Source organism: Hippoglossus stenolepis, chromosome 12, assembly GCF_022539355.2.
Source record: "Hippoglossus stenolepis isolate QCI-W04-F060 chromosome 12, HSTE1.2, whole genome shotgun sequence".
NCBI lineage: Eukaryota > Metazoa > Chordata > Actinopteri > Pleuronectiformes > Pleuronectidae > Hippoglossus > Hippoglossus stenolepis.
In genome coordinates, this window is record NC_061494.1 from 706944 (window position 1) to 734482 (window position 27539).

At 40.9% G+C, this 27539-nt stretch overlaps 1 protein-coding gene across 1 annotated transcript in view; it reads left to right on the plus strand.

Annotated features, from left to right (window-relative positions):
* Nucleotides 1-9653: 9653 nt before the first annotated feature.
* Nucleotides 9654-27539, plus strand: part of LOC118119468 (heterogeneous nuclear ribonucleoprotein L-like) — a 41993-nt gene continuing 24107 nt past the window's right edge. The window contains exons 1-6 of the mRNA XM_035173486.2: nt 9654-10070; nt 22636-22754; nt 23807-23916; nt 24489-24616; nt 26008-26093; nt 26190-26286. Of these exons, the coding sequence (XP_035029377.1) occupies nt 9864-10070; nt 22636-22754; nt 23807-23916; nt 24489-24616; nt 26008-26093; nt 26190-26286 (747 nt within the window). The 5' untranslated portion in view covers nt 9654-9863. The remainder of the gene's footprint in view (nt 10071-22635; nt 22755-23806; nt 23917-24488; nt 24617-26007; nt 26094-26189; nt 26287-27539) is intronic.

Genomic DNA, 27539 nt, shown 5'->3' on the forward strand with positions numbered 1-27539 from the left:
TAAGACTCCTGGACTGCATTCAGGATTAAAAACAGTTTTGAAAACAGTGCAGGGTCAAGTTTCACTGAGCAGCGTATATGTTGAGCCTGTATCCACAACAGCTTTGCCTCTCCAGGTCCTTACCCTCAAATGCACTTTCAGGGATGTTGAATGTACTTGGACCCTGCACAAAGAAATGTGAGGTAATCCATGATTCTGTACATCTCCAGATTAGGATGGATGGGCATGAATAGGGAGCATGACTGCCTTTACATCTCCAGTGGTAAACCACATGGGGGGGTGTGATTGGTTGGCAGGTCTGGGCATGGTTGTGGTCTCTGGCACACCTGCAGTTTATCATCATTAATCACCTGCTGCAGTATAGGAACCCTGGTCTTCACTCCACTCGTAGCCAGATTAATCAATCAAATTTTATTTGTATAGCCCATATTCACAAATCACAATTTGTCTCATAGGGCTTTAACAAGGTGTGACATCCTCTGCCCTTAACCCTCAACAAGAGTAAGGAAAAACAAAACTTTAAACGGGGGAAAAAGAAAGTAGAAACCTCAGAGAGAGCCACATGTGAGGGATCCCTCTCCCAGGACGGACAGAGGTGCAATAGATGTCAAGTGTAAAGGAGAACATCAGCAGGATAAGGGTATTTGCAGCATTGATTAGAATAAACACTTTGTAGCATAATGGAAGTTAAATGAATTGATGGATTATTGTCAGTAATGGTAGAATATCTGAGGAGACATATTGTATATCAAGCAGTCTTGTTGTAATCATAGTCTATGGTCAGCAGCCATCACGATCGGATGCCACCATCACGATCGGATGCCACCATAGTCCACAATCCTGATTCACTGCCGCCATCAGGATCCACCATCAGCTGCCACCTCGATCGTGGTCCACCACGAGGATCCGCCATTATTATCACAATCTTCCAGCACGATACAGGATCCGCAAGTATGATCATGATCAGCCTGCACGATACAGGATCCGCCATTACTATCACGATCTCTGATTCGCGATCCACCATCGTAATCCACGATCTGGCCGCAGCCGCAGCCCTGGATCTGCGGACAATAAAGTATAGGGACTCCGGGGAAGTCAAGTCAGTAACATGTAATGATGAGATATTAATTTATTTGATGTGATAAGGAGGGAGAAGCTCCGTGTGTCATGTGTCCCCCGACATTCTAGACCTATAGCAGCATAACTAAGCCTACTCACTCCTCCTCTACTTTTAGAGACTTTAGGGACGACAAGTAAGCCTGAATTCTGGGAGCGCAGTGCTCTAGTGGGTTGATAAGGTACTATCAGCTCTTTGAGGTATAATGGTGCCATATTATTAAGGGCCTTGAAGGTGAGGAGGAGAATTTTAAATTATATTCTAGATTTAAATGGAAGCCAGTGTAGTGAAGCTAATACTGGAGAAATGTGGTCTCTTTTCTTGGTTCTTGTCAGGACACGTGCTGCAGCATTTTGGACAAGCTGCAGAGTCTTTAACGACTTACTGCTGGAGCCTGATAATAAGGAATTACAATAATCAAGTCTGGATGTAACAAAGGCATGGACTAGTTTTTCTGTGTCTTTTTGAGAAAGGACATGTCTGATTTTTGAGATGTTACGTTAATGGAAGAAGGCGGTCCTAGAAATTTGTTTTAAGTGAGAATTAGAGGACAAATCAGGATTGAAGATCACTCCCAAGTTCCTGACTGTTTCATTGGAAGCAAGGGCAATGTCGTCTAGCGCAGCTATATCATTAGATAATGTATCTTGGGTGTATTGTGAGTCATCCAGGATTTTATGTCCTTGAGACATGCTTGGAGTTTAGTTAATTGATTACATTGTTCAGGTTTTATTGACCTGTATAACTGGGTGTCATCTGCATAGCAGTGGAAATTTACAGAGTGTGTCCAGATAACGTTTCTTAGTGGAAGCATATATAATGAGAATAAAATTGGGCCGAGCACAGAACCGTGTGGAACACCGTGGTTAACTTTGGTGCGCACAGATGACTCATCATTAATTTGCACAAATTGGAATCGATCTGAAAAATAGGATATAAACCAGTTTAGGGCGGTTCCTTTATTGCTAATTAACTGTTCTAGTCTCTGTAATAATATTTGATGGTCAATTGTGCTGCACTAAGATCTAACAGAACGAGGACAGACACAAATCCCTGATCTGAAGCTATTAGAAGGTCATTAGTGACTTTTGCCAAGGCTGTCTCCGTGCTGTGATTAGCTCTAAACCCCGACTGAAAGTCTTCATATGCATTACTTTCCTGGAGAAACTCACACAGCTGATTGGCTTCAACCTTTTTAAGGAAGGGAAGGGGAGGTTGCATATCGGTCTTTAGTTGGCTAATACCTCAATTATAAAGTCTACCACGTGGTAGTCACCCTGTTTTGGCTTAATACTACTAACAGTCCTGTACATTTTTTGGATTGTCTTAGTTATCTGGGAATTAAAGCAACAGAGGCACATTTATTAGATTAAAAATGTAGTGTCTAATTACTAGAAATCACACTTGTAACAGAAATTATGGGAAGCATTAGGGATTTGTCTACAGGTGGAAACAAACATGAATGGCCCCACCCACAGGGGTGAAGTCCTGCTATCTCCATCGTCTTCTCAGAATGATTCATTTAATTTACCTTTACCTATGAAACGTCCAATCAGTGTCAGGCTTCGGGTTGGGTATCTCAGCAGCCACACTTATATATTTCCCCTGTTAAAAGTTTTTTTTAGTAGTTTTTCCTTACTCTTGTTGAGGGTTAAGGGCAGAGGATGTCACACCTTGTTAAAGCCCTATGAGACAAACTGTGATTTGTGAATATGGGCTAAACAAATACAATTTGATTGATTGATTGATATACTTGAAGGTCTGTAATCAGCCTTATTATTAAAGAATGGGTTTAAACATTGGAGAATGCATCAAACTCAGCATATTTTAAAAGATCTAGTCAAAGTAGGAGGTGAAAGGAGAACTCAGGCAGCAGCTGATGTCTTATGCAAAAGGTTTTAATGTGGACTTGATGCATCAAGGAGACCAGAAGGTGAAACAATATACAAACACTAACAGAGTAACATGAGCAATTGTCACCCCCAAGTCTGAAGATGTCTCCCACAGAACCCCCATATAGCTCCCTCTAATTGCGTCACCCGTTCTAACAGCACATCCATGAATGGCTAGAATTACTGTCACTCTCTATGTTACATGTAGGTGTTCACATCCTATTGGATAGTTACAGGTTTAGTGTGTAAGATTTAGGTGAAAGGGATCTATTAGCAGAAATTGAATATAAAATAATCCGAGTGATGTTTTCACTCGTGTGTTTCATCTAAATTGTACAAATTGTTGTTTTCTTTACCCAAGAATGGGCCCTTTATATTTAAATACTTTATGTTTACATCAGGAGCGGGTCCTCTCTATGGAGGCCGCCAAGGTTTTTTTACATTAGCTCAGACTGGACAAGCTAAACACCTTTTGAGTTTTTATGAGGTTCTCAGATCCTTATTTTCTCCCTTCAGGATCTGGGTGTCTTAGGCTCTGCTCTCTCCCTGCACCCATCCTACTTCAATGACCGCACTTACCGGGTAACTGAGGATCTGTGTTAGAACCTGGTCCTCTCACTACTCGGGTCCCTCAAGGTTCCGTCCTGGGTCCTCTTGTCTTCTCTCCTTACACCAACTCTCTCAGCTCTCTCATTCACTCACATGGCTTTTCCTACCACAGCTATGCAGATGACACACAACCAATCCTCTCTTTTCCCCAATCTGAAACACAAGTAGCAGCACAAATCTCTGCCTGTCTGACTGACATCTCTAAGTGGATGTCTGCACACCTCATGAAAATGAACCTTGACAAGACCGAACTACTTTTACTTTCAGGGAAAGGCTCTCCCACTCATGACCTTACCATGACCATTGACAACTCCGTGGTAGCCCCCACCCAGAACCTGGGTGTGACACTAGACAGTCAACTCTCCCTTACTGCCAACATTACTGCAACAACCCGCTTGTAGATACATGCTGTACAACATCAGTAGAATACGTCCCCTTCTCACTCAGAAGGTTCTGGTCCAGGCCCTGGTCATCTCACACCTAGACTATTGCAACTCCCTCCTGGCTGGCCTAGTGCCATCCGACCTCTGCAGCTCATCCAGAATGCAGCAGCTCGACTGGTCTTCAACCTACCTAAATTCACTCACACTACAGCACTCCTCCGCTCCCTTCACTGGTTACCACTGGCTGCCCGTATCCGTTTCAAAACACTAGTACTTGCGTACTGTGCTGTAAACGGATCAGGTCCAGTCTACATCCAGGACATGGTTAAACCTTACACCCCAGCCCGTCCAATCAGCTTGCTGCTCCCTCACTGCGAGCTAACCACTCAACAAAATAACGACTGTTTGCTGTCCTGGCTCCTAAATGGTGGAACGAGCTCAACATTGACCTCAGGACAGCAGAAAGTCTACACATCTTCCACCACAGACTAAAGACACATCTCTTCCGACTACACCTTGTTTAAGAAGATGATGTCTAATAATAATTGTCACCTCTGGTGTTTATGTAAAAATATTTAAAAAAATTAAAAGTTAGTTGCATTTATATATTGCACTTACATGTAGCACTTGTAGTTTGGCTTTTTTGAAGCTAATTGTACTTACATGATTCTTGCTGTTCTGGGTTTGTAAACTCATGCTTGAATGCACTTATTGTAAGTCGCTTTGGATAAAAGCGTCAGCTAAAATGAAATGTTATGTAATGATGGAAACTTCATGGTTGTAGACAGGGGCGTAGCACAACATTCGTGGCCCTATACACAAGCAGTCTCTGGGGGCCCCCTTCCTCTCTCGATTCATGATGTCCCTCATGCATTTTTAAAAAGAAATGTCAACAAATAACAGAGTCAGCTGTACAAATGAATTTGTAGTGTTTGTTGGGGTAGTCACTAATGAACAATACATACCAAATTTAGGATATGTAAATATGAATCTCACCGCATTTCAATTCTCCTTTATCAGACTTTTGCCTACTGTTACTTTACTATAGTTAAATGAGGTTTGTTTGGAGTATCGTGCGAAAAGGAACATTATTTAACATTTATTCAGGTATTTCATAAAGTATAAAACAAACCTTAAAAATACCATCTTAGTTTTCTAACGCATACATTGAGAAAATGTTTACTGCAAAATAACAGACAACTAACCAAAGACTTCCCTAGATGCTTTAATTTGCAGAAACTTAAACGTCATGTTTAATTTACAGCTTTCATCCCATCAACCTAAAGTATTAATTTATGAATGAATGTAATCTCTCATCTCCAGTGTTTCTGTTGACTGAATCCATTCATTTGTTTTTTTTAATGTTTTTATTGTGAAATATTTGCATGAGTGAAAAATGCATGGCTTCATACGGTATAGTACTTGAAGTCCTGTCCTACAAGTCTTGATACTGTAAGCTGTGGCAAAAAGAGGAGGAGATGGCGGCACGCTCCGTTTGGTTTGACACAGTTGGCACAGCGCACAGCGCGAATGACAGAGACTGGTTTCTGCCCCGGACTTAGTTGGGCTGTGGCCGGGCTGTGCGCCTTCTCCCGGCTGTGGAGCTGTCCGTGGTCTCTGGGTCCGTAGCAAGGGACTGTTTGTGTTTATTTATCGCAAATCATATCGTCATCGCAATATTAAACAACGTTATCGCATATCGCATATTTTCCTGATATCGTGCAGCCCTAGCGGAGAGTGAATGCAACTGAACCGGTACAAATACACAGAGGAACTAATGAGGGAAGCAGGTGAGTGTGTGGGTGGGGAGACTCAGGTGAAGGGAATGAGGTAGTCAGAGGCTTGTGGGAGTGACTGGATCTGAAATGACAGGAGAACAGAGACATTCTCAAAGGCATGGCAGACTAGGTTGTGACACCGACACCATTCAGTGTTAGTATCCCCTCTTTTAAAATAATACCCACACTACACAGTTTGTTTAAGCATGGTGGGTTAGAATCTATAATATGGTTCCTGTTTTTTTTCCCACCATATGCTGCTGCTGAGTCATCTGCTAAAAGGGGAGGGGAAGTTTGTGGAAGCTTTTTATGCTAAGAAGCAGGAAGCGGAAGGAACCAACTACTAGTGCTGGCAGGGGAACTCTGAACTCAATGACATTTCAAGATAGCAGCATGTGGACATTTCTTTGGGTTTGGGGGTTATTAGTATTTATAAATAGTGTTTGTTAATTTGTATTTTGGCATCATTCCTGGTTAGGTTTATTTTTGGGTTTGTGAATTGTATTTAGTTAGCTTCCCTTCCCCTTAGTGTTTATGTAGGCTAGCCTGTGTGTATATACTGTATATACCCCTACTTTTCTGTCATTCATCAGGTCAGGGGCCTGTACGACAAAGCAGGATTTGTGGATATAGGGGTAACTTGAGATTTTCTCAACTTAGAGTTTTTAGTCCCGGAGCTTCTCCAGAGCTAACCTGCTAATGAAAGATATAGATTCTCATCAGAAGGAATGATAAACCTCTGTAGTACATAGCCAACCTGACACGTAGGAGCAAAACGCTTACAGTACCAGTAGCACAGACTGTATGCATCACTCTACGTTTCTTTGCTTGTTACTTGTACCATGTGGGTGATGCAGAGAAGCTCAGCAAAAAACACTGTATGCAATTAACATTTTACATGAATTTTGCACATTCATAGCAATGCCTTTTCTTTAGCTTTGTATTGTTCTTCTTGTATTCTACTTAGTTTAGTATCTGACTTGTTTACAAACGTCATTGTGCAATTGTATACTGATATCACAAAACAGGAGGACTTGAATAAAATCATTGTACCTGTTGTATTCTAACCATATGAAAGTCAGTCTACTTACCGCTTTAGAGTATATTTTTTTGTTTATTTTGTATTTACTCCCAGGTGAGCTTGAACCCACCAAGGTTGCACCTGAAAGAACAAGGCTAAAATTGTTATACACACAATGACAATATATGTAAATTACACATGAATGAAATAGAAACAAACAAAATTATAGTCAGATCTACTCTTGCCCTATTATGATAGGGCAGTTTTACTGTTAAATTTATATGCATTCAAACAGTCTGCAAGTTTTCACCAGTTGTCCTTCCTGCGTTTGAAAACTGTGGCTCTACTTCCAGTACACTTGTCCATGTCAGCTATTGGTCATATACAATAAGCACCGCCCCTTTTATGTGCACACGCTCATATCTAGAGTAGGAAAACCTGGGTTGACTTACAGATTTGATAATCAACATTGTATGACTGCTTAGCCTGATTACGTTTGTTAGGTTAAGTTCAGGTGGATAACGGAAAGATATCCTGGGTATGTTGAACTCACTTCATAGTGCAGGCCCCAGGGTTGTTCACTTCACACTTATGTTGCCTTATTGTCGGTTGAATTCAGTTTAGTTAAAGAATTTATACCTTTATTGTTACTTTTTCTTTACTTAAAGGGGACATAGCATGCAAATTCCACTTTGTTAGTGCTTCTACACGTTAATGTGGGTATCTGGCATGTCTACCAACCCAAAACTCTGGGAAAAAAACACTCGCGTTTTGTTATGGTTCCTCTAAGTCAGAAACGTCATGCTTGAGTGACTCGATTGAGCTTCCTGGGTTTTGTGTCGTAACAATGCACTGGAAGTCTCCCTACATGGTCTTGGCCCACCCCCACCTCACCCCCGTCCCCCCACACTCATTACGCTGGGTTTACACCGGACGCAGCGAGGCTGCGTGGCAGCGCAGCGCCGTTCCCAAGCGCGCAGCCGCCTGGCTGTTCACACGGGACGAGCATTTCTCCGCTGGTCAGCCCGCGATTCACTCACATGTGGCATTTGTCTGGATCGTTGGGACTGGGAGGCTGCAGCAGCTGCTCGTGCGCGACCGCTCGCTCTCCCGTGCGTGAGCTGGAATTTGTGTCAACGCCACACAGCCAGCAGTGTGGAAGACTTCCGCAGTGTTCAGCACTACTGTAACACCGACACATACAGAGCCCCCCCACTCGTTACGCCGGGTTAACACCGGACGCGGAAGCGCCGCTGCGAGGCAGCGCAGCGGCGTTCTCAAGTGCGCAGCCGCCTGGCTGTTCACACGGGACGAGCATTTCTCCGCTGGTCAGCCCCATAGACTGTATATATAAGGTCAGCCCGCGATTCTGCTTTCTCCGCTTGTTGTTGTACCCGTTGAATGTCGGGGTTCGGGGGTAAATGATGGTCTTCATAGCCCCCCCCCCACCCCTCTCTTTCTCTCTCTGTCTATCTGCTTGTGTGCTTGTAGTGGATGGGCAGAGGGGGACATTTAATTATGTGATTGGGAAAATTAAAACTCCAGGACAACAGAAAGGGAATACAAAGTATGGGATGCATATTTGATAATTTATATCATATAAAATATGTAATTTATATCGTTTAAAATCATGGGGGGAAAGGGGGGAGGGGGGAGCTGGCTCATTAGCATTAAAAGGAACAGGCACTCAAAACAGGTCACTCTGTGGAGGGCTGTTTTATACAGGGTAAAAAGGGTGCTGTTTGAAATGATCCTTGTGGTATTTTGACCAAAGTATGTTACAGACATTTCATTAAGACCCCAAGGAACCATATCAACTTGTGGTAAAATGGGCATGCTATGTCCCCTTTAAGTATTCATTCTGGGTCCTTTAACTAAACTGAATTCAACAGACAATAAGGCAACATAAATCTGAAGTTTTTTCTTGTACTTAAGTATTTTTTACATTTGCAATTCTCTTTTGTTTATTTGATTGAAAGTTTGTTTGGCTAAATAAAGCCTGGCATTTTTTTTATTAACCTTGTGTCCAGGCCTTTACTGTTTGGTCCCTAACAGGCTGAAATTCTTTTCACTCTTAAGTTTCTGTTGTTTGTGCTATTTGCAACACGTTTGTTTCATGGATTATTGTGTGTTATTGGTTATTGATATTATGTGTATTTGTAGTGGAGATTGTATATTTTGCTGTGTTTTAATGGCCCTGTTCAAATTGCTCTGGCCAGGGGAATACAAATGGAGTCACAGTTGGTTGAGAGCATGTTTTCTTTATTGTTAAGATTGATCTATTTATGAATTTCACAATGTCAAAATGAGACCTAAGCCTCTTTTCTGCATTATGTTCTTGACAAATATTGGACACAGACATGTGTTGTTTATGCTGATACTAAGGCATAATTATGAGATACTAAGTCATAATAATGAGGTAGTACGTCATAATAATGAGATACTAAGTCATAATAATGAGATACTATCTCATAATTATGAGATACTAAGTCATAATTATGAGATACAGGATTTGTATTTTCTTCATCACAGTGGCGGAAATGGGCTTCCATACATTACGCCTCTTGCGGTAGCCATTGTGAACTTTAAATTAGAACTCTGTTCAGTGATCTTTCAGTAGGGTGGGCGTCTGTAATAAGGCCTAACAATATTCTGATGTGATAACAAGGTCAATTATCTGTTAATATAACTGCAAATTAACGGTTATTGTCTTGTTTTTTCCCATGCCCAACATTTTAAGTGTCTCCTCCAATTTTATCTAGCCCTCCATTCCTTTATCTGCTTCCCCTCTCTGCGCACTCCTCTGCAGAGCGCACATCCACTCCGGCCAATCGCACGCCATACATCCAAGGTAAAGGACCACACTGACCAATAAGAGAACAGCACGGGGTGGGATTTATCCACTCACACCTCTGCACAGAAAATCAGTGGTGTGGGAGAACGACAGCAAGGACGGGGACAGGTGCAGTCAAACAGAGACACGAAGACACTGCATTTGACATGGACGCATCAGCCTGACCAGCTCCAGTCCCGTTTTCCAACAGGTCCACCGCACCCGCCAACATGTCGACGGTAGAAGGAGCCGGCCAGGATGACGAAGGGGAGTACGGAAGGGCGGCAAAGCGGCTGAAAACGGAGGAGAGGGAGGAGGGGGAAGATGAGCTGGAGGAGGGGGAGGATTCGGACTCCGGTTCGCTGCCTGGTAACGCAGATTCCGTGGTGGAAACCCGGGCCCGGTGGAGCTGCATCGAATACGGAGCAGGACGGAGGGTAAGGAGCGCAACAATAGAATCTGGTGATACCCTGACGCACAGCATCACGGAGGGCGCTGTTTACTGCTACTGTCATTATGGGGGTGAGCGAGCAACCTCCTCCCTGTCACGAGTCGCACACGCGTTATAATAACCATACTGTAACCATAACCATAACTACTTTTTGCCTGCCCTTATCCTTAAGATGGGGGTGGTCGATCTCCCCCACTCCGCGTGCCATATTGTCCTTACGTAAGATATTGACCCCCAAATTGCCCCCTGATGGCTGTGCCGACAGTGTATTTGTGTTGTGTGGTTAAGTGCTGCACATAAATGCTGTGTGAATGTGTGTGTGGACAGGTGAATGGCAATACGTAAAGCGCTTTGCGTGGTCATCAAAACTAGAAAAGCTTTACATAAATACGGATAATTTACATTTACCATAAACCTCACCTTATCTAATCTTAAAGCATGTCTTCACCTCAAGGTGACTTGTCTTTTGTCCCCATGGAAGACATGTCCCCTTCCTGTCCATCTAACATGAGTAATAAACGATCACACACACACTTTATCACTTCATGTTATTAAAATTGTTTCTTTGTTGGGCCATGCCTCACCCCTCCACAAAATCTAATGGAAATCTGTTTCATTGTATTCAGTAATCTTGGAGATACACCCTTAAAAAAAGGTTAAATTTAGAACCAAAAGTGGTTCTCTGCTGGTTCTCTTCAAAGGAAAATTATTCAATGAGTTTAAGCAACAACAATTTCAGGTTGCACAAAGAACTATTTGTTTATGAGTTCCCTGAAGAAAAAGTTCAATTGGGTGCTTTACAAAACCAAAAGAGGTTCTTAAACTAAAATTCCCTCGGGATCAATACATTATCTATCTATCTATCTATCTATCTATCTATCTATCTATCTGTCTATCTGTCTATCTATCTATCTGTCTATCTGTCTATCTATCTATCTATCTATCTATTTTCTGCTGTCTGTCTGTCTGTCTGTCTATCTATCTATTAGGGTGTAATGGTACACAAAAATCACAGTTCGGTACGTACCTCGGTTTAGACTTTTTTTTTTTAATTCAACCCTGGTTAACTCTGTAAGTAAAAGTAAAATAACAAAATAAACACTCTTATAAGTAAATAAATAAAAATTGTTTAAAAAATAATGCACCATTCAGGTGCAGCATGTAAACTGCACCGTTATTGTATTGTATGATTATCATTATTAAATATATGTATTTTAATTTTTACCACCACATAGTTTGCAGAGAGGGTTTGATGCTCTGCTGGCACTAACAATGTCTCCGCTGTGGAGAGCACTCTCACTCTAGGGACAGAGGTTTATAAAGGGCTGGTGTGACTCACTAGCTGAAATGCGGACGAGAGGGAACTTAACAGCGCTCGATTACTTTCAGTGTGTGTTTGAAGCTGTACATACTCTCTATGGTTTGAACCCTGAATTCTCAGCAACAGAGAACTGTCGCATGTCGGCTGCTATAAAACACCTGTGTCGCTTGTTGTTGCTTTGACACGGTCTGAATTATTTCCAGGTGGCAGCTTTAATGCCCCGGGGAGCTGGGTTTGCACAGAACTCATTTATTCCTTGTCCCACTAATGTTAGTGTTATTCCCAATATTAGTGGGATATCACTCTGGTGATGCCGTGTCAAACGAATCGGCATGTTCGATGTGCTACCAGCTACATGTCCGATAGCAGTTGTGCAATGTCGGCTTCTGTACGATCCACTTGTCTAAACCAAATTCTTGTTCCTCAGGAAAACCCTTCATGTTTTCCCCTCAGAAATTCTACAGCACAATGAAATGAAAATTATTATTAATTATTTGAACAAATTAAATTGAAAAAGCAATTGAGTGCAGTGTTTTATTTTTAAGAGTAACATTTTAATTAGTAGTTCAACCTCACAATGAAAATAGACCTTACCTTGAGAACAGCATTTTTCCCATTGTGTTGGCAATCAGAAAAACAGTTTTAGCTTTTCATTACAACATATGTAAGAGCAACATACTGCGTGGCCTTTCAATTTAAACAAGTAAGCTTGAACATCTTAAGTAACCATCCAGGACACCACAAGGCATCCAGAAAGGGCATTGTCTTTCTCAAGTTTTTGGGTACTGTACTGGCAGATTTTGTATTTGTGTAATGTTTAATAGAAGAACAGATATGTATTTACAAGAAGTATGAACAAATGTTTTCTGTGACTTAACTAGGAGAGTTGCAGAAGGAAGTTTATGGTCCCCCACATGTGTGACTGGGCAAATGGTCACTGTAGGGGTTTACTCAGTGTGTTTGATATAGATAGGTAAGGGGATTCTGCATTGTATACAGGACTGGGGTCTTTTGATGTTGTAAATGAAGATAGGGGATCTCGGAGACAGATTGTCTCACACCAGAAGTCACACCAGGGGTTTCGCACAGAGAGGGGGACAGGAAGTCTGCCCACCCTGGTCAGACATCAAGAGGCTGAAGAATACCTTTTGCTCCTTGCAGGGAGGGGCTTATGATGTATAAGAATCTGAGGAACCTGATGCTCTGTGCTCATTCTATACACGTTACAATAGGTGGCTGTGTGGGGTGAGCCCACCTGCAGGTGTTAGAATTGAACTTTCCGAGAGACAATGTTATGTGTGTATTATTATACAATAGAAATTGCCACCACAGTACTCAACATGACAAATTTTATATAAAGGCAGCTGCCAGGGCAAGGGAGATGTCCACGCTGTCATCATCAAGAAGCATCTAAACGCCATCCATCTTCACAGTGATGACTTGCTCTCCAGGAGAGAATTGGTTCATGCAGTCACTCAGAACAATTGTTGGTGCCGGATGAACTGGATCATGTAAAATACAACAAAAAAAAAGTCTGACAAATTTCATTGTCTGAAAATGAGACAGGTTGTTGAAAACAAAGTTTAAGCTAGTCGGCCTGCCCACACTGCTAAATAGATCCTAGAGGAAACAAGTTGACTCTCTCTAAATGAATGTTTAAGTTTTTTAAGCATCCTAAGGTCCTCAAAAATGCTTTTCCACAGCAAAGTAATCTCCACAACAACAATATTGTTGCTGCTGTCCTACCGTTTCCACTGCTGCAATCCTCAAGATGCCGATGTGCAGCAGGTGTTATGTGTTATATGTATCAAACTCAAACACGAAGGCCCGATCCTATTTCACCCCTACTCCTTACCCCTTAGCCCTTCCCCTTCGTTGTGTGCGTTCATGTGTTGGCATAGGCTGTCCCAATTCTTGTTGGGACAGCGGGGTAGGGCCAAGTGTTAGGGCTGTACAGCCCTCTAAACTGAGATTCATCAGACTCACTTAAAACCAAGGGCTACGAGAATCCCCGGCAAGCTGGGAGAGAGACCCACAATTGTAGTATTTTCTCCATTAATAAGGATTTAAAACTTACCATAATAATGTAATATCTTACTTTAATATAAATTAAATTTATTAAGGCCATTTTTTTCACAACGTGCATTGCATGATCCCTCATTTTCACATAATTTCATGTCGCATCCCTCCCATTTTAACATCCTTTGCATAGATGTTATTAGAATTTTATAGTTTTGTTACTAGTAACAGCAAGCAATAGCATTGGTTTATTTAAGATCTCAACAATGTTATTAGTGACAACACTTTTTGTCTCGTCTGTTTACATCAATGACTACTGATGACGTGTCGGGTTTTCTCCACGACTACTGATGATGTCACGGCTTCTTGAAGTGCTGTCCCAATTCGTAGGGGAAGATTTCAACCACCACCTTTATACAACCCTTATAGCTCCATTTCAAGGGGCAATATAACCCTCGAAAACCAAGGGTAGGGGTAGGGAGAAGGGGTGAAATAGGATTGGGCTGAAGTCTCTAATTTACTCGGAGCGAGTGATTTCTCATGCAATGATATCTGCCCCATCCGCAAAAGCTACAGGCAATTACGAGGGGTGAGTCACCAAATTGAAGGACAACATATTACAAATTTAAATAACAAAATACATACTTAGGAGAATATGTATAACAAAATAAACCCAACACAAATAATAGATCATCACGTAAACAAAATGCATAAACTTAAAAGTTAGTGGTCAGTTACAATGATAATTTTGCTTGTACTCCTGCCTCACAACTCCTCTACTCAACCTACGTATAAGACAGGAATTTGATTTTTTTCATGAGTGAATTTCATTTTCACTCATGACTCATTGGTGTGTTCTACAATGCAAAAGAAGATGGTCAAATTGTTTTAGCTTGCTTTATATTGTATAATATTGCAATGAACATAGGTGATCCATTGCTTGATCTAGCACCAGCAGAAAACATGCAAGTGTAACATCACCTATTATTGCACATATTTTTTCATCCATATCAGTGACGGACACTTTCCATTTACCTCCTCCTATTTCAGTCATTGATTGCCTCGCTGTGGCAAGATCAGTTTTTTCAACCATTTGTTATAGTGACAGTGCAACCCACAGCTTACACAGCATTAACACCACTCTACTTACTGATGCTGGTAAAAGGTTCTTTATTCTTTGAAACATGAATTATGCTAATTTACTATCCTCATGCAGGTTCACTCAAATACACACAGATGGCATTTACCGTAGGGCTGGGCAATATGGCCTACAACAAATATTGCAATATTTTTAGGCTATATTGCGATACACGATATATATCTCGATAATTTGAAATCTCCTCTAAATCATGGTACAAATTTTACATTTATAAAAGTCCACAGGAAGTGGCTAAGTTAGCGGACGTTAGCATTTCCGACAGACACTGAATGCACCTTGTCGGAAGCTATCAGGAGACATTTAGGCTTAACATGGTGTAAATGACCTTGTTTCCAGTCGAATATAAATGTCAGGGCTTGCCTTCTGATCATTGAGCAGCTGTGGTTCATAGAGGAAACTGTGTTTTCACTGTTGGTTTCTACTGTTCTTCAACAAAGTCACTGACCGGCTGCTTCACGTGAATGCGCCTCTGAGCTCACAGTGAGTGAGTGGGTGAGTCGGTGCGGAGCCCCGGGACCTGTGTGTAAACCATAGGGTGTAAACCGAGCACAGACACACACACACACAGGCGTCTACTCTCGCTGGAGTGAACGCCACTCAATGATTTGTTCGATTCAGCGTTCAGACAGAATATGAACAAACTGTCAATAACCGTCTCTGAACTCTCGTAAACTTGCTGGGACTCTTCTCTTTCTCTCTCATGCTCTCTGAGTCTCTTCCCTCCGCTCCTGAAAAAAAATACGCCAGAGCTAAACTTAAAGGGGACATAGCATGCCCATTTTACCACAAGTTGATATGGTTCCTTGGGGTCTTAATGAAATGTCTGTAACATACTTTGGTCAAAATACCACAAGGATCATATAAAACAGCACCCTTTTTACCCTGTTTAAAACAGCCCTCCACAGAGTGACCTGTTTTGAGTGCCTGTTCCTTTAAATGCTAATGAGCCAGCTCCCCCCTCCCCCCTCTCCCCCCATGATTTTAAACGATATAAATTACATATTTGATATGATATAAATTATCAAATATGCATCCCATACTTTGTATTCCCATTCTGTTGTCCTGGAGTTTTAATTTTCCCAATCACATAATTAAATGTCCCCTCTGCCCATCCACTACAAGCACACAAGCAGACGACACAGAGAGAAAGAGAGGGGTGGGGGGCTATGAAGACCATCATTTACCCCGAACCCCGACATCCACGGGTACAACAACAAGCGGAGAAAGCAGAATCGCGGGCTGACCTTATATATACAGTCTATGGGGCTGACCAGCGGAGAAATGCACGTCCCGTGTGAACAGCCAGGCGGCTGCGTGCTGGAGAACGGCGCTGCGCTGCCTCGCAGCGGCGCTTCCACGTCCGGTGTTAACCCGGCGTAACTACTGTAACCCGGCGTACAGTAGTGCTGCGTCCGGTGTAAACCCGGCGTGACGGGGTGGGGGGTGAGATGGGGGGTGGGCCAAGACCATGTAGGGAGACTTCCAGTACCTTGTTACGACACAAAACCCAGGAAGCTCAATCGAGTCGCTCAAGCATGACATTTCTGACTTAGAGGAACTATAACAAAACGCGCAAGTGTTTTTTTCCCAGAGTGTTTGGGTTGGTAGACATGCCAGATACCCACATTAACCTGTAGAAGCACTAACAAAGTGGAATTTGCATGCTATGTCCCCTTTAAAGAGAATTTCATGCTTACGACTTAAAACATTCACGTGACAATTTATACACGATGGTCGAGATATAGTCATTTTATACATCGCACGTGGTACAAGCCGCAATACATCGAGTACATTCGATACATCGCCCACCCCTAATTTATCGCATACATTTACAAACTTTTCTGAAGTTGGAGTTTGTTGAATCTGTTGAATCAGACACGGCATGTTCGTAGGAACTTACCTACCTACTTACTATACTTAAAATATTAAAGAAATTCAGGATATCAATCCGAAAATGTTCTTGCGTAAGGGCCCAATGATAACTACTGCACCCACTTAGAATATTGAAATAGTGATATGTTATGTAATACAGGTATGTAATATTTGAAATATACTTCAATGATTCTCTGATTGAACAAACTTATCACTTATCTTAAGAAATTACAAAAACATAGAAAATGCTAGGGTTGAGCAATATGCTCAAATGTTCCTATCACCCACGGCCGACTGAAGTTTTTTTGCACGTGCGCAAGCTCAGGAGAAGCTGAATAACAAAATCAATCCAAGCAGTTAAGATTTACCATTTAAGAAAAGTATCAATCATCATGCAGTGATCAGTGCTGGTATTGTGGCAGTGATTTCTAACAAATCAATGTTTAAATTGTAGCAAGTCAGAGGATGTCAGCTGAGTTAGTGTCGGTGTGGGTCTTGGTGTCAGTGCAAGAGAGAGAAAGAGAGAAAGAGAGAAAGTAAGCAAGTAGAGTCAGGATGGACTGAATGAATGAATATACAGTATATAAATTTAAATAATAATAAGAGCTTATAAAAATAATATAAAAATCACCATTATGCTCTGTGACATGTACTTTAACTCAATGTAAATGAATACGTTTTTAAATACAAACAAATCAAATGCCCTTTCATGTAAATAATATTTTGTTGTGTGATGAGTGATATGATATCTTCTTCTAGTTTCTGTTAGAACTTGTGCTGCAGCATTTTGGACCAAAGACTTACTTGGACCTCCTGATAATAAGGATTGCAATAGTCCAGTCTAGAGGTAACAAATACATGGACTAGTTTCTCAGCATCTTTTAGTGATTTTCATGATATTGTGCAAGTGGAAGAAGGCTGTCCTGCAGACTTGTTCTTATGTGTAGGTCAGATGTCTGGGCAGGGCAGACTTCTGCACAGTTTTTACAAAGATTCAGACATTCACCAATGTTTTCTTATCTGGGATTTCTCCTTAGGTAAGAACAGAATCTACTTACACTCAAGAACACTCTTACGCACACTTGATCACTGACATGCTTCTGCAAAAGAATCAGTTTTTGTTAATCTACCGTTGTATGGTAAGATTTGAATTACCATTATATTTTAGGTATCAGTGCATATTTCTATGTTTGCAAATTTTTATAAATTTCTTTAAGTGTGTCAGATTTTAAATCCATGAAAATGTTGAAAAAGAGAACACCCATTCACAAAAATCGTCACCCATCATTAGGTTTATACAATATATCAATCAATCAAATTTTATTTGTATAGCCAATATTCACAAATTACAATTTGTCTCATAGGGCTTTAACAAGGTGTGACATCCTCTGCCCTTAACCCTCAACAAGAGTAAGGAAAAACTACTAAAAACCCTTTTAACAGGGTAAAAAGAAGGTAGAAACCTCAGAGAGAGCCACATGTGAGGGATCCCTCTCCCAGGACGGACAGAAGTGCAATAGATGTCAAGTGTAAAGGAGAACATCAGCAGGATAAGGGTATTTACAGCATTGATAAGAATAAACAGTTTGTACCATAATGGAAGTTAAATGAATTGATGGATTATTGTCAGTAATAGTCGAGTATCTGAGGAGACATATTATATATCAAGCAGTGTTGTTGTAATCGTAGTCCACGGTCAGCAGCCACCACGATCAGGATCCACCATCAAGATCGGATGCCACCATAGTCCACAATCATGATCCACTGCCGCCATCAGGATCCATCATCAGCTGCCACCTCGATCGTGGTCCACCACCACTAAAGTAGGACACCCCGCCACCTCTTTACAATATTTCTTAATAACTTCAGATTGTAACTATATCCCAAGTTTTTTGTTTTGTTTTAGTTTTTTTGGTAGTTATTTTGTATCCACTGCTGACACTACAAAATATACCTGCCTTTTTACACTGTGAGTCCCATGTGCCATGGTCCTTGGATTTTGGTTATATATCCCTCTGCTAGATCAGGAGACAAACTACTTCATATGTTCTGATGCACTTCTAGACTGTATTTTGATTTCTAACCGGTCATGACATGTCAAATGCTGGTCAGCCAGGCCTGAGATGGGATGTAAACATTGACCAGAATAAACAAGCGGAACTCCCGCAGTGAATAAAATGGTTTATGAAGATGTCTACATCTCACCTCATTTTTCCTGTCAGCGCCATTGCACTTTCCACTAGAAAAAGTTGAAAGCCGGGTATAGGTGTAATGCGGTGTCTTGGATGTGCTTACTGGATCAGGTTTCAGTAAAGCAGTGGGCGGGCAATCTGCAGCAGCAGTTTTTCTATCGCCAGATGTATTGACAGGAACGCAGTTAGAAATCCCTGCTGCTTCTTACCAAGTTCACCAGCTCGTTTACCTTTTCAGCTTCTGCTGCACATTCCAGAGAGAGATGCTGCTCCTCCAACCAGAAGTACAGTAAAACATTCCGGTTCAGTGAAAATGGGGGAAAAGGTCTGACTAGTGGATTGTCTCATATCTAAAAGTTCCTTCGGAGTGTATCAAATCACAGAGGGAATGTTGCAAAAACACAAAAACATAGCAAGCACCTCATCTCTACAAGGGAGAGAAAATAAAATTGTGTTGACATATTACAATCATATAGTGAACATCATCAACACATCTTCTTAAATATTATACAGAAAAAAATAAAATGAGGAAGCTGGTTCTCATTATTGATCATGGTCATAACTTAACCTTAAACTTAAGTTATTGGAGTCATCACAAAAAGAGAACAAACATAGTCTGTTTTTCTTTCTGTGTTTGGAAAACTAATTTATTTTGTTCAAGAGTGATCACTGAACAGCAGATTAAACAAAGCAATCTATCAGTGTCACTTACATGTAAATCTTCCAATGTCGCCGCTGCCATTGTGCTGTCCACTAACTCTGCCTCAATGATCCTGTTGCAAACATAAGTTTACACAGTGTTGTTGTGGCAGTAATTGTGTTGAAAGTGACCAATTGTAATAGGGCTTGTGACTCACCTTGGTTTCTGCCCCCAAATTGTCAGAAGTCAGGTCGATTCTAGCAAGCTGAACTTTGCTGAGCAGAACCCAGCAGAACGCAACTCTCACAGTGTGTAAGCTTAACTAAACTAGTTAAGCTTAACACAGAGATTGAGGAGCAAAGGGAAACAGCTACCAAGGAGTTACCTGCTGCCACAACAGCTAGGGACCTCAAATGATCTCTATTATGGCAGCAACAGTAAGATAATCACTTTCCAAATGAAATTTGGAAACTTTGGAGATTGTGCTTAAAATAGCATGCAATGCATAAAATAACACCAGTGAAGTAAATCATTCAAACTTATATAAAAGTCACATATAGGGCTCTAGACTAACCTTTTCCATTAGTAGCACTGGTACTCCTTACTGACAGATTTAGGGGCACCAGCACAATTATTGGAGTTATTTTCCCATCTTAACTGTTTTACTGATAAATGTATTGGTAATAAATAGAAAATGTACTAAACAATAACATCCACAACAAAACCCGTAAACAAGGAACTTCCTCTGAAGACTAACTCTTGTAGTTGGGCCTTCTAGCTCTTTTGCCCTGACTGAAACACATCTGTTCAGCCTCCTTGGCATCAACCTCCTCCAAGCTATTGTTCCCTCAAGACTTCTTCTAATCAGGTCCTCTATCAGGTCCTCTACTGTGTCCACATGAGATTCGTGTCATGTATTATTCTGAAATTGGCTAACCTGCACTTTTACTTGTGTTACTTTAAGTACATGCTGATTAGGGCTGGGTATTGCCACTGATTTCCCAAATTGATTTGATTCTGATTCACAAGGTTTCGAATTGATTCAGTTAGGGATATGTCAGTCTGCTAGGGCTGGGCGATATGGTATCAGTCGATATCGATATATATCGCAATTTAAATCAAATAAGCTCCACTGCACTGAGGCGCATTAATCCGCAGGTCAACAAGTGACTCTGCTCCTCTGATGTTTTCTAATCACTTAGAACACTTAGAATCACACTTAGAACTGATCTTTATAAAACCTGCAGAATTCATATTTATGTTCCTGGATAAACAGGGTATCGCTTCTTTTGCAACAAAGAAGTTAAAACACTGTGTTATATTGTAATCTGCGGGAGGAACTTCTGTCTGCAGGAGTCTGTTTGTGTGTGTATGTGTGTGTGTGTGTGTGTGTGTGTGTGTGTGTGTGTGTGTGTGTGTGTGTGTGTGTGTGTGTGTGTGTGCTCATCTCTTCTCACACAAACTGATAATCACATGGGATATTCACCATCTAGTTCTATATTCTAAAATAGTTATTAATCGATGATGTCAGATCATAGCTCTGGATCATTCTGGTCACTTCCACCCTGATGTCCTGACTGTGTGCGTCACGTTACGTCTCGTTTTGTGTAGCAGGTTTAAACGTTTGTCTCTTAAATTCTAGAGTGAATCAAACAAACACAAAGTAAACGTCAGTCCTGTACGTGTCCTAATAACTTGTGATCAGTGATGGTGTTTGTTGTTAAAGTGTAAAGTGAGCGCAGGCCCAAAAATTAGCACATGTGCTGCTGCTCCTACGCTCTGTGCTGTGTGCGTCAACCTAACCTGCCGTGGCTGTAACTCTATTCCAGCCACATGATTAGTAAGGCACGGCGCTATTCTCATTATCATTGGCTGTTCGTGTTGTCTGTCAAAACATAGATGGGATGAGTTATATCAACGTCATATCGACCTGTCTTGAATTGTTATAGAGGAAAAGTTATATCACGATAATTATCGCTGTCGTTTTATCGTCCAGCCCTACAGTCTACAATACCAATTTTGCTTGAATAGGAAAGAAATTCTAAAGCTGTAAACTGCAAGGAAACCTCTAACTTGGTGCATTATTGAAAATATCAATAATTTATATAAAATTTTGTTGGATGATATATTGTCGCAGAAATTATTGTGATAAACGATATTGTCATCATTTTGAAACAATATCATTTCCCTGAAAAAAATTTAATATGAGAGCATAATCCTGCATCCCTTTCAAAGAGCAATGAACTTTTCAATTCTTCTGTCTGACATTTGAATTAGAATTAAAAATATTATAATATCTTCAATACATTAAGCATAAATAAAATAAACCACACACACAACCAAAACAATAAATATAATGGACTGTTGAATAATTTTGCACAGGCTATATGTAACCAGCTCGGTAAACAGGATAGAGTGGTTATGATTTAGATGACAAACTTACAGTCATGTATTTTAATTGATGGTGTTGGATCATGTATCCGGATCCTGCGGTCACTTTAAAACTCAAGTCTTCTGTGTGCGCCACATCTTGTGTTGTACTGAGCGCGCACAAAATGTTGACCACTCATATTTCATTATGTTAAATGCAGCCTCAAAAACTCTCCAGTAAATCAAACAAACTCGAAGTTAACTTCATGTACTGATCAGGTCCTAATAACTTGGGATGAGTGTTGGTGTTTATTTAAGTGAGTGCAGTTCAGCAGGAATGTGGAGGGAAGACACAGGAAATTCGAGCAAGGTACAAACCAACCGCTGCTTCTGCCCTGATCCTGAAGCAGCATTTTAGACTTAGTGAAGTGAGAAAATGGCGGATGTGGGTGTTCTGTAGGCTGCAGCACAGAGGGAGAGATGATATTTTCAGACTACACTGCTGGCTTTGAACATGGAGATGAGGAAGAAAAAGATACTGTATAACACAATCTACCCATTCCAGAAATGTTCGTGAAAGGCCCAGGGAAGTGCTGTGTCGAATTTGGTTTGATTTATAAATGTGATACGTTCAATATAGGGCTGGGGCGACGCGTCATAAGGAAGGTGGCTGCGCACAGTCAAAGCATGAACTCACCTGAAAAGCAAGCTGAAGCGGAAACTCATCTAGCATAGGTAACCAATACCTATAACCTGTAACCTTTTTCCTGCTATTGTATCGATAATTTAGAAAACCGGGAAACCGTGATATTTCCTCTGACAATAATCGTGACCCCAAAATTCAATATCATGACATCCCTAACTAGGACTGTACCACTGTGCCAGGCACTCTATGCCAGAGACTTCTGTGTAGACGCTGAAAGCTGCAGATCAGCCTGATGTGTAATGTGTGTAACTTTAGTTAACTGTGTGTTGCAGAATAATAGCGAGGACTCACACCGTATATCTCCCAGTCCTGTGGTCCATGTCAGGGGTCTCTGCGAGGCTGTTGTGGAAGCAGATCTGATAGATGCCCTTGAGAAGTTTGGAGCCATATGGTAAGACAACAACCAGCGTTTGTGTGTGTGTGAGCAAGAGAGAAAGTTGTATATGTTCATCCCATCTCAAACAATGTATCCTCTCTTTTAATTGTGGGTGTCTGGAACCTACCGTACATGAACCCTAGCGTAGATTTGATGAGGACCCCTGTGGTAAAAATATCTGTTCTTGTTATTCTTTATTGCTAATTTCACTGTGACACTGATAACACTTCACTGGAATATTTTTCAACATGATGCTGTCGACAAAATTCTGAGTGATGACTCATGATAAACATTGTTATCTGGATATGAAATTATTTATTTTTGGGATATGAGATATTGTACAGCCCTAAATAGGACAGTTTTGGAGTAGCTAGTTCACCTAACCTGGGTTACAGCTGAGTTAGTCATCAGCTAAAATCTATTGGTTTAGCTTTTTTTTCAATATTCTAACATAAAGAATGCTGAAATATATAAACTTTTTTAAGAGAAACATTTGTATATAGAAGTAAAAAAAAGAAAACACAGTGATACTGAAGTTTCAACTCGAAATGACTCCTTCTCCATTATTAACACTCCCTGCAGTATTCATTAACCTCTCACTCTCCTGAAGGGAGCTTCAGAGAAAAGCATACAGGGAAAGACACACATACAAACACATACATGCATACACGCAGAGGTTCTTTAAAGGCCTGTTCACTCACATTAATTCATCTTTCATTATTCTCTTTTACTGTATTACCTTACTGTGGTCGGTAATTCCCTTGGTTCAATGTTTAGAGCAGCATAAAAACGAATAATAGCTATCAAGATCTGAGAAGAATTGAGTACTAAGGATTAAAAATCGATCCACTGATGAGAGATTTTATTTCATAGTGCCAAATCACATCATACTTAATCACGAGGCACATAGTGAGGTCAAGACCTTACAATCTTAAAGGCCCGTTGAAGAGTGGAAGAGCTGCAGTATGTCTAGCAGAGGTGGAGTCTATTGAAATTCCATTAGGTGGAAAAGATTTGAATGAACAATATGTGTATATCCTGTTACCCATGTTTGTGTGTGTTCTCAGTTATGTGATGATGATGCCATTCAAGCGTCAGGCCCTGGTGGAGTTCTCTGCAGTGGAGAGTGCTGATCGCTGTGTGTCGTGTGGAGCCAAGGAGCCTGTATACATCGCAGGTTTGATTCTCATTCATTTGTGAATGCAATATCTCTGAAACGACTTCAGAGAATTCGTTCACATTTGGCACAAACATTCACTTGAGCTTGGATTTCATCTTGGTAGCCCAAGGTCAAAGGTCACGGTGGCCTGACAAAATATGCTTATGTTTTTCTTGAACATGATATCTTAAGATCAACATGAGGGAATGTCTTCAAATTTGTTACAAACTTTCACTTGAACTCAAAGATGAACTGATTAGATTTTGGTGCCTGGAAGTCACAGGTCAAAAGGTCATGGTCACAATGACATCATGTTACTGTGCTTAAGTTGTCAAAGGTAAAGGTTACAGTGACCTTTTATATTAAAAAAAGAAACTGCTCTGGTTGGCGGAGGCATACAACCGCAGTGTGGTAATCCTGGTTCACTGTTGAAATTGCAAAAGTGCATGTGGACACATCCTAAATGCACTTTAAACATTTTTTTAAATAGAGCCCACAGGCTTTCATTGTTCAAACTTGCTGACGAGACTGATTACTTACTATACATGTGCTTATATGTAGCATCCTGTATATGTTCATATGTTCATCAGGCCAACAAGCGTACTTTAATTACTCCACATCCAAGAGAATCACCAGGCCGACCAATGCTGACAACCCCAACAGTGGCAACAAGGTCCTTCTGCTGTCCATACAGAATCCCCTCTACCCCATAACCACGGTAAACACACACTTGTGGACTTTTTTTTCTCATATCATTATTAGATATTTAGACATTTTTGGTGATACAGTTTTTACAGCACAATCTTAACCCCTACAAGAGCAATTGAGGATACACTGCATCATAATAATAATAATGTAACTTTGACAATAAATACAAAAGGAAAAGGGACAGTCTCAAGTCCCCTGTGTAATTCAGGAGGCTGGAAATCCTGCTGTGAGCAAATGTGGGATGGCGGGGCTTTTCAAGCCAGTCTCTGTAAAGTCTTGACCAGTCTCAGGATTGTGAGGTTGGCAAAGAGAAGAACCAACAGATCAACTAGGGATCCTGCAGAAAGAGCCAGCTGGTAGCTCTGACTGAAGAGGGAGGCCCTGTGGTCAACTGCTGCTGGGATGCGAGCTCGGGTCTGATCACCCATGGCTGGGTTGTCTGCGAAAGGATGTCTGATGTTTGAGAAAACCTGAAAAACTCAAGGACCCCAGGATACATCATTGATAATGCAACCACAGCATCCAAAGGATGTATTATTGTATTTTATCCACAAGGGTACACATAAATAGAAATCAATTGTACAATACAAAATTAATTATTTGCTTAGAATTTAATTTATAGATAGATAGACTAAACCATATCATTTGATATTTTAATGGAAAATATAAAGTGGAATTATAAAAAGAAATACCAATGAAATATTAAGCATCATCTAGTAAATTAAATCAAAAAGAGGTTTACAAAAACATCATAAAACAGTCAATAAGTACAGGAGAATTTGCCTTCCTTTCACATTTGGATTTCCTTGCTGCTTTTCCTTTTCATGTTAGCTATAGAATTTCCAAAACTATTTTCTTCTCCTATTGGCCTCTCCATTAGGCTTTTTCCATGAAATGTTTTGTGCCTTGACCCAGTAAAATAAGGCAAAAAGCTCAATAAACGAACATTAATACATTTGTTCACAAGTAATTTATCAACATATAAATAAATAAATAAGTCCTTGTTTGATCCTGAACTACCCACCCTTTCCACATAAGTGTCATGCTGCAGCATATGACATATGCCAATTGACTTACAATCAAGGAGCTAATGACCTCCTACAAGGAGGTTATGTTTTCCTCAGTGTTTTCTGTTTGCAGGATTATGCAAAAATGCTGAAACGATTTCATTAAAATTTTGTGGAGGGGTGAGGCATGACCCAAGGAAGAGCCCACTAAATGTGGATCCGGGTGAACAGGGTATCCAGGAATTTTTTGTCACTTTCTTAACATGGCAAAATAGGTTGATAGCCTTGGCAGATTCTACCTTTCCATCATGCATGTTAAGACACAGTGCAGCTTTGGAAACTTTCAGATTGTGGAGACTATTGAATTTCTCTCTTTTTTTCCATTTTGGTCCAGGATGTTCTGTACACTGTGTGTAATCCCATTGGCAGTGTGCTGAGGATCGTTATCTTTAAACGGAACGGAATCCAGGCCATGGTGGAATATCCTTTGTGAAAGTGCGAATGCGTGTCTTTACGTTCTGTGTAGATTTGTGTGTTGGAATATGTCGTTTCCTCTCCTTAATGCTACTCCCCCAGGTTTGAGTCAGTTCAGTGTGCTCAGAAGGCCAAAGCTGCACTGAATGGAGCTGACATCTACGCTGGTTGCTGTACACTCAAGATTGAATATGCAAGGGTAAGAAATGCAAAACACATAAATAGTCATAAGCCTGATGTATTCTCTGATGTTGATATTGACAATAATGTACTGCAGTTGCAAGGTTTTCTCCAGGTAGACGGACAAATAAATTAATTGTAGGTTCTTAGTAACGTCTGTGAGTGGTACATTAGAGTAATCAAGGTAAGGCCTAATAACAAAATGAAATGTTTTTTCACAGGAATGGAGCAATGACCTTTTGGTATAAGATGCTAATAGACAAGGTGTGATTTGCCGGAGTGGTTGGGGGGTTGTCCCATATACAATACATAATACATATCTGAGTAAAGCGCTGCAACATGAGAGAAACAACATACAAATCAGAAATGGTGTCGCAGGAGAGATGTGTTCAAAGTGCACACAGCTGTCTGTACACTCAACAGCCGAGTGTGAAAGAGGATTCAGTGCCATGAACTATACATAATGTTGATATGAACCACCACATAATGACTGACCGTTTTTTCTTAAATTGGTCAAATCTTTCTACATAGCTTTGTGTATTAATTCACTCATTCAGCTCCTTCTTACTCCGCTTGCTCTCTTTTTTCTCTTTCTTGCTCGCATCAACACACACACACACCGACACGCACCAACAAACATTGTCATTGTCATCAGAGACCAACAAAATCCTTTTGCCTACACAGATGAGTATGTTAATGAGAGACATAGATTCTCATCGGAGGGAATCATATACCTTTATCAGCTGCTGAAGCCATATATAATCAGACACGCTCAGCAAAAACACTGCACGCAATGAACATTTTACATCAACAGCAATGTCTTTTCTTAAGGTAAATTTGTATTGTTCTTTTTGGTATTCTACTTAGTTTCATTTAGTATCTGACATGTTTACAAACCTCATTGTGCATTTGTATACTGAGATCAATATAGTCGAAATTGAAGAAAAGCTTTTACTTGCTGTATTCTAAAGACATGAAAATCAACCTACTTACCGCTTATTTTGTTTGGGCCATTTTCTTGGACTGCTTCAAGTGATTAGTGACGCCGGGTTCACACAGGACGCGGAAGCGCAGCGCCACGGAAAGCCAGGCGCCTCCTTTCCGCCCCCCTGTTACTCAATTGTGCCGTTCACATAGGCTGCGATGCGCCGCGCAGCGCCAAGGGCGCCTCGCGCCCTGCACCGATGGTTTCGGCGTCGAGTCTATTTTTTCCACTTGCCGCGAGCGTATCGCGCCAGGAAACACACTGAAAAATGATTTTAAACGATATAA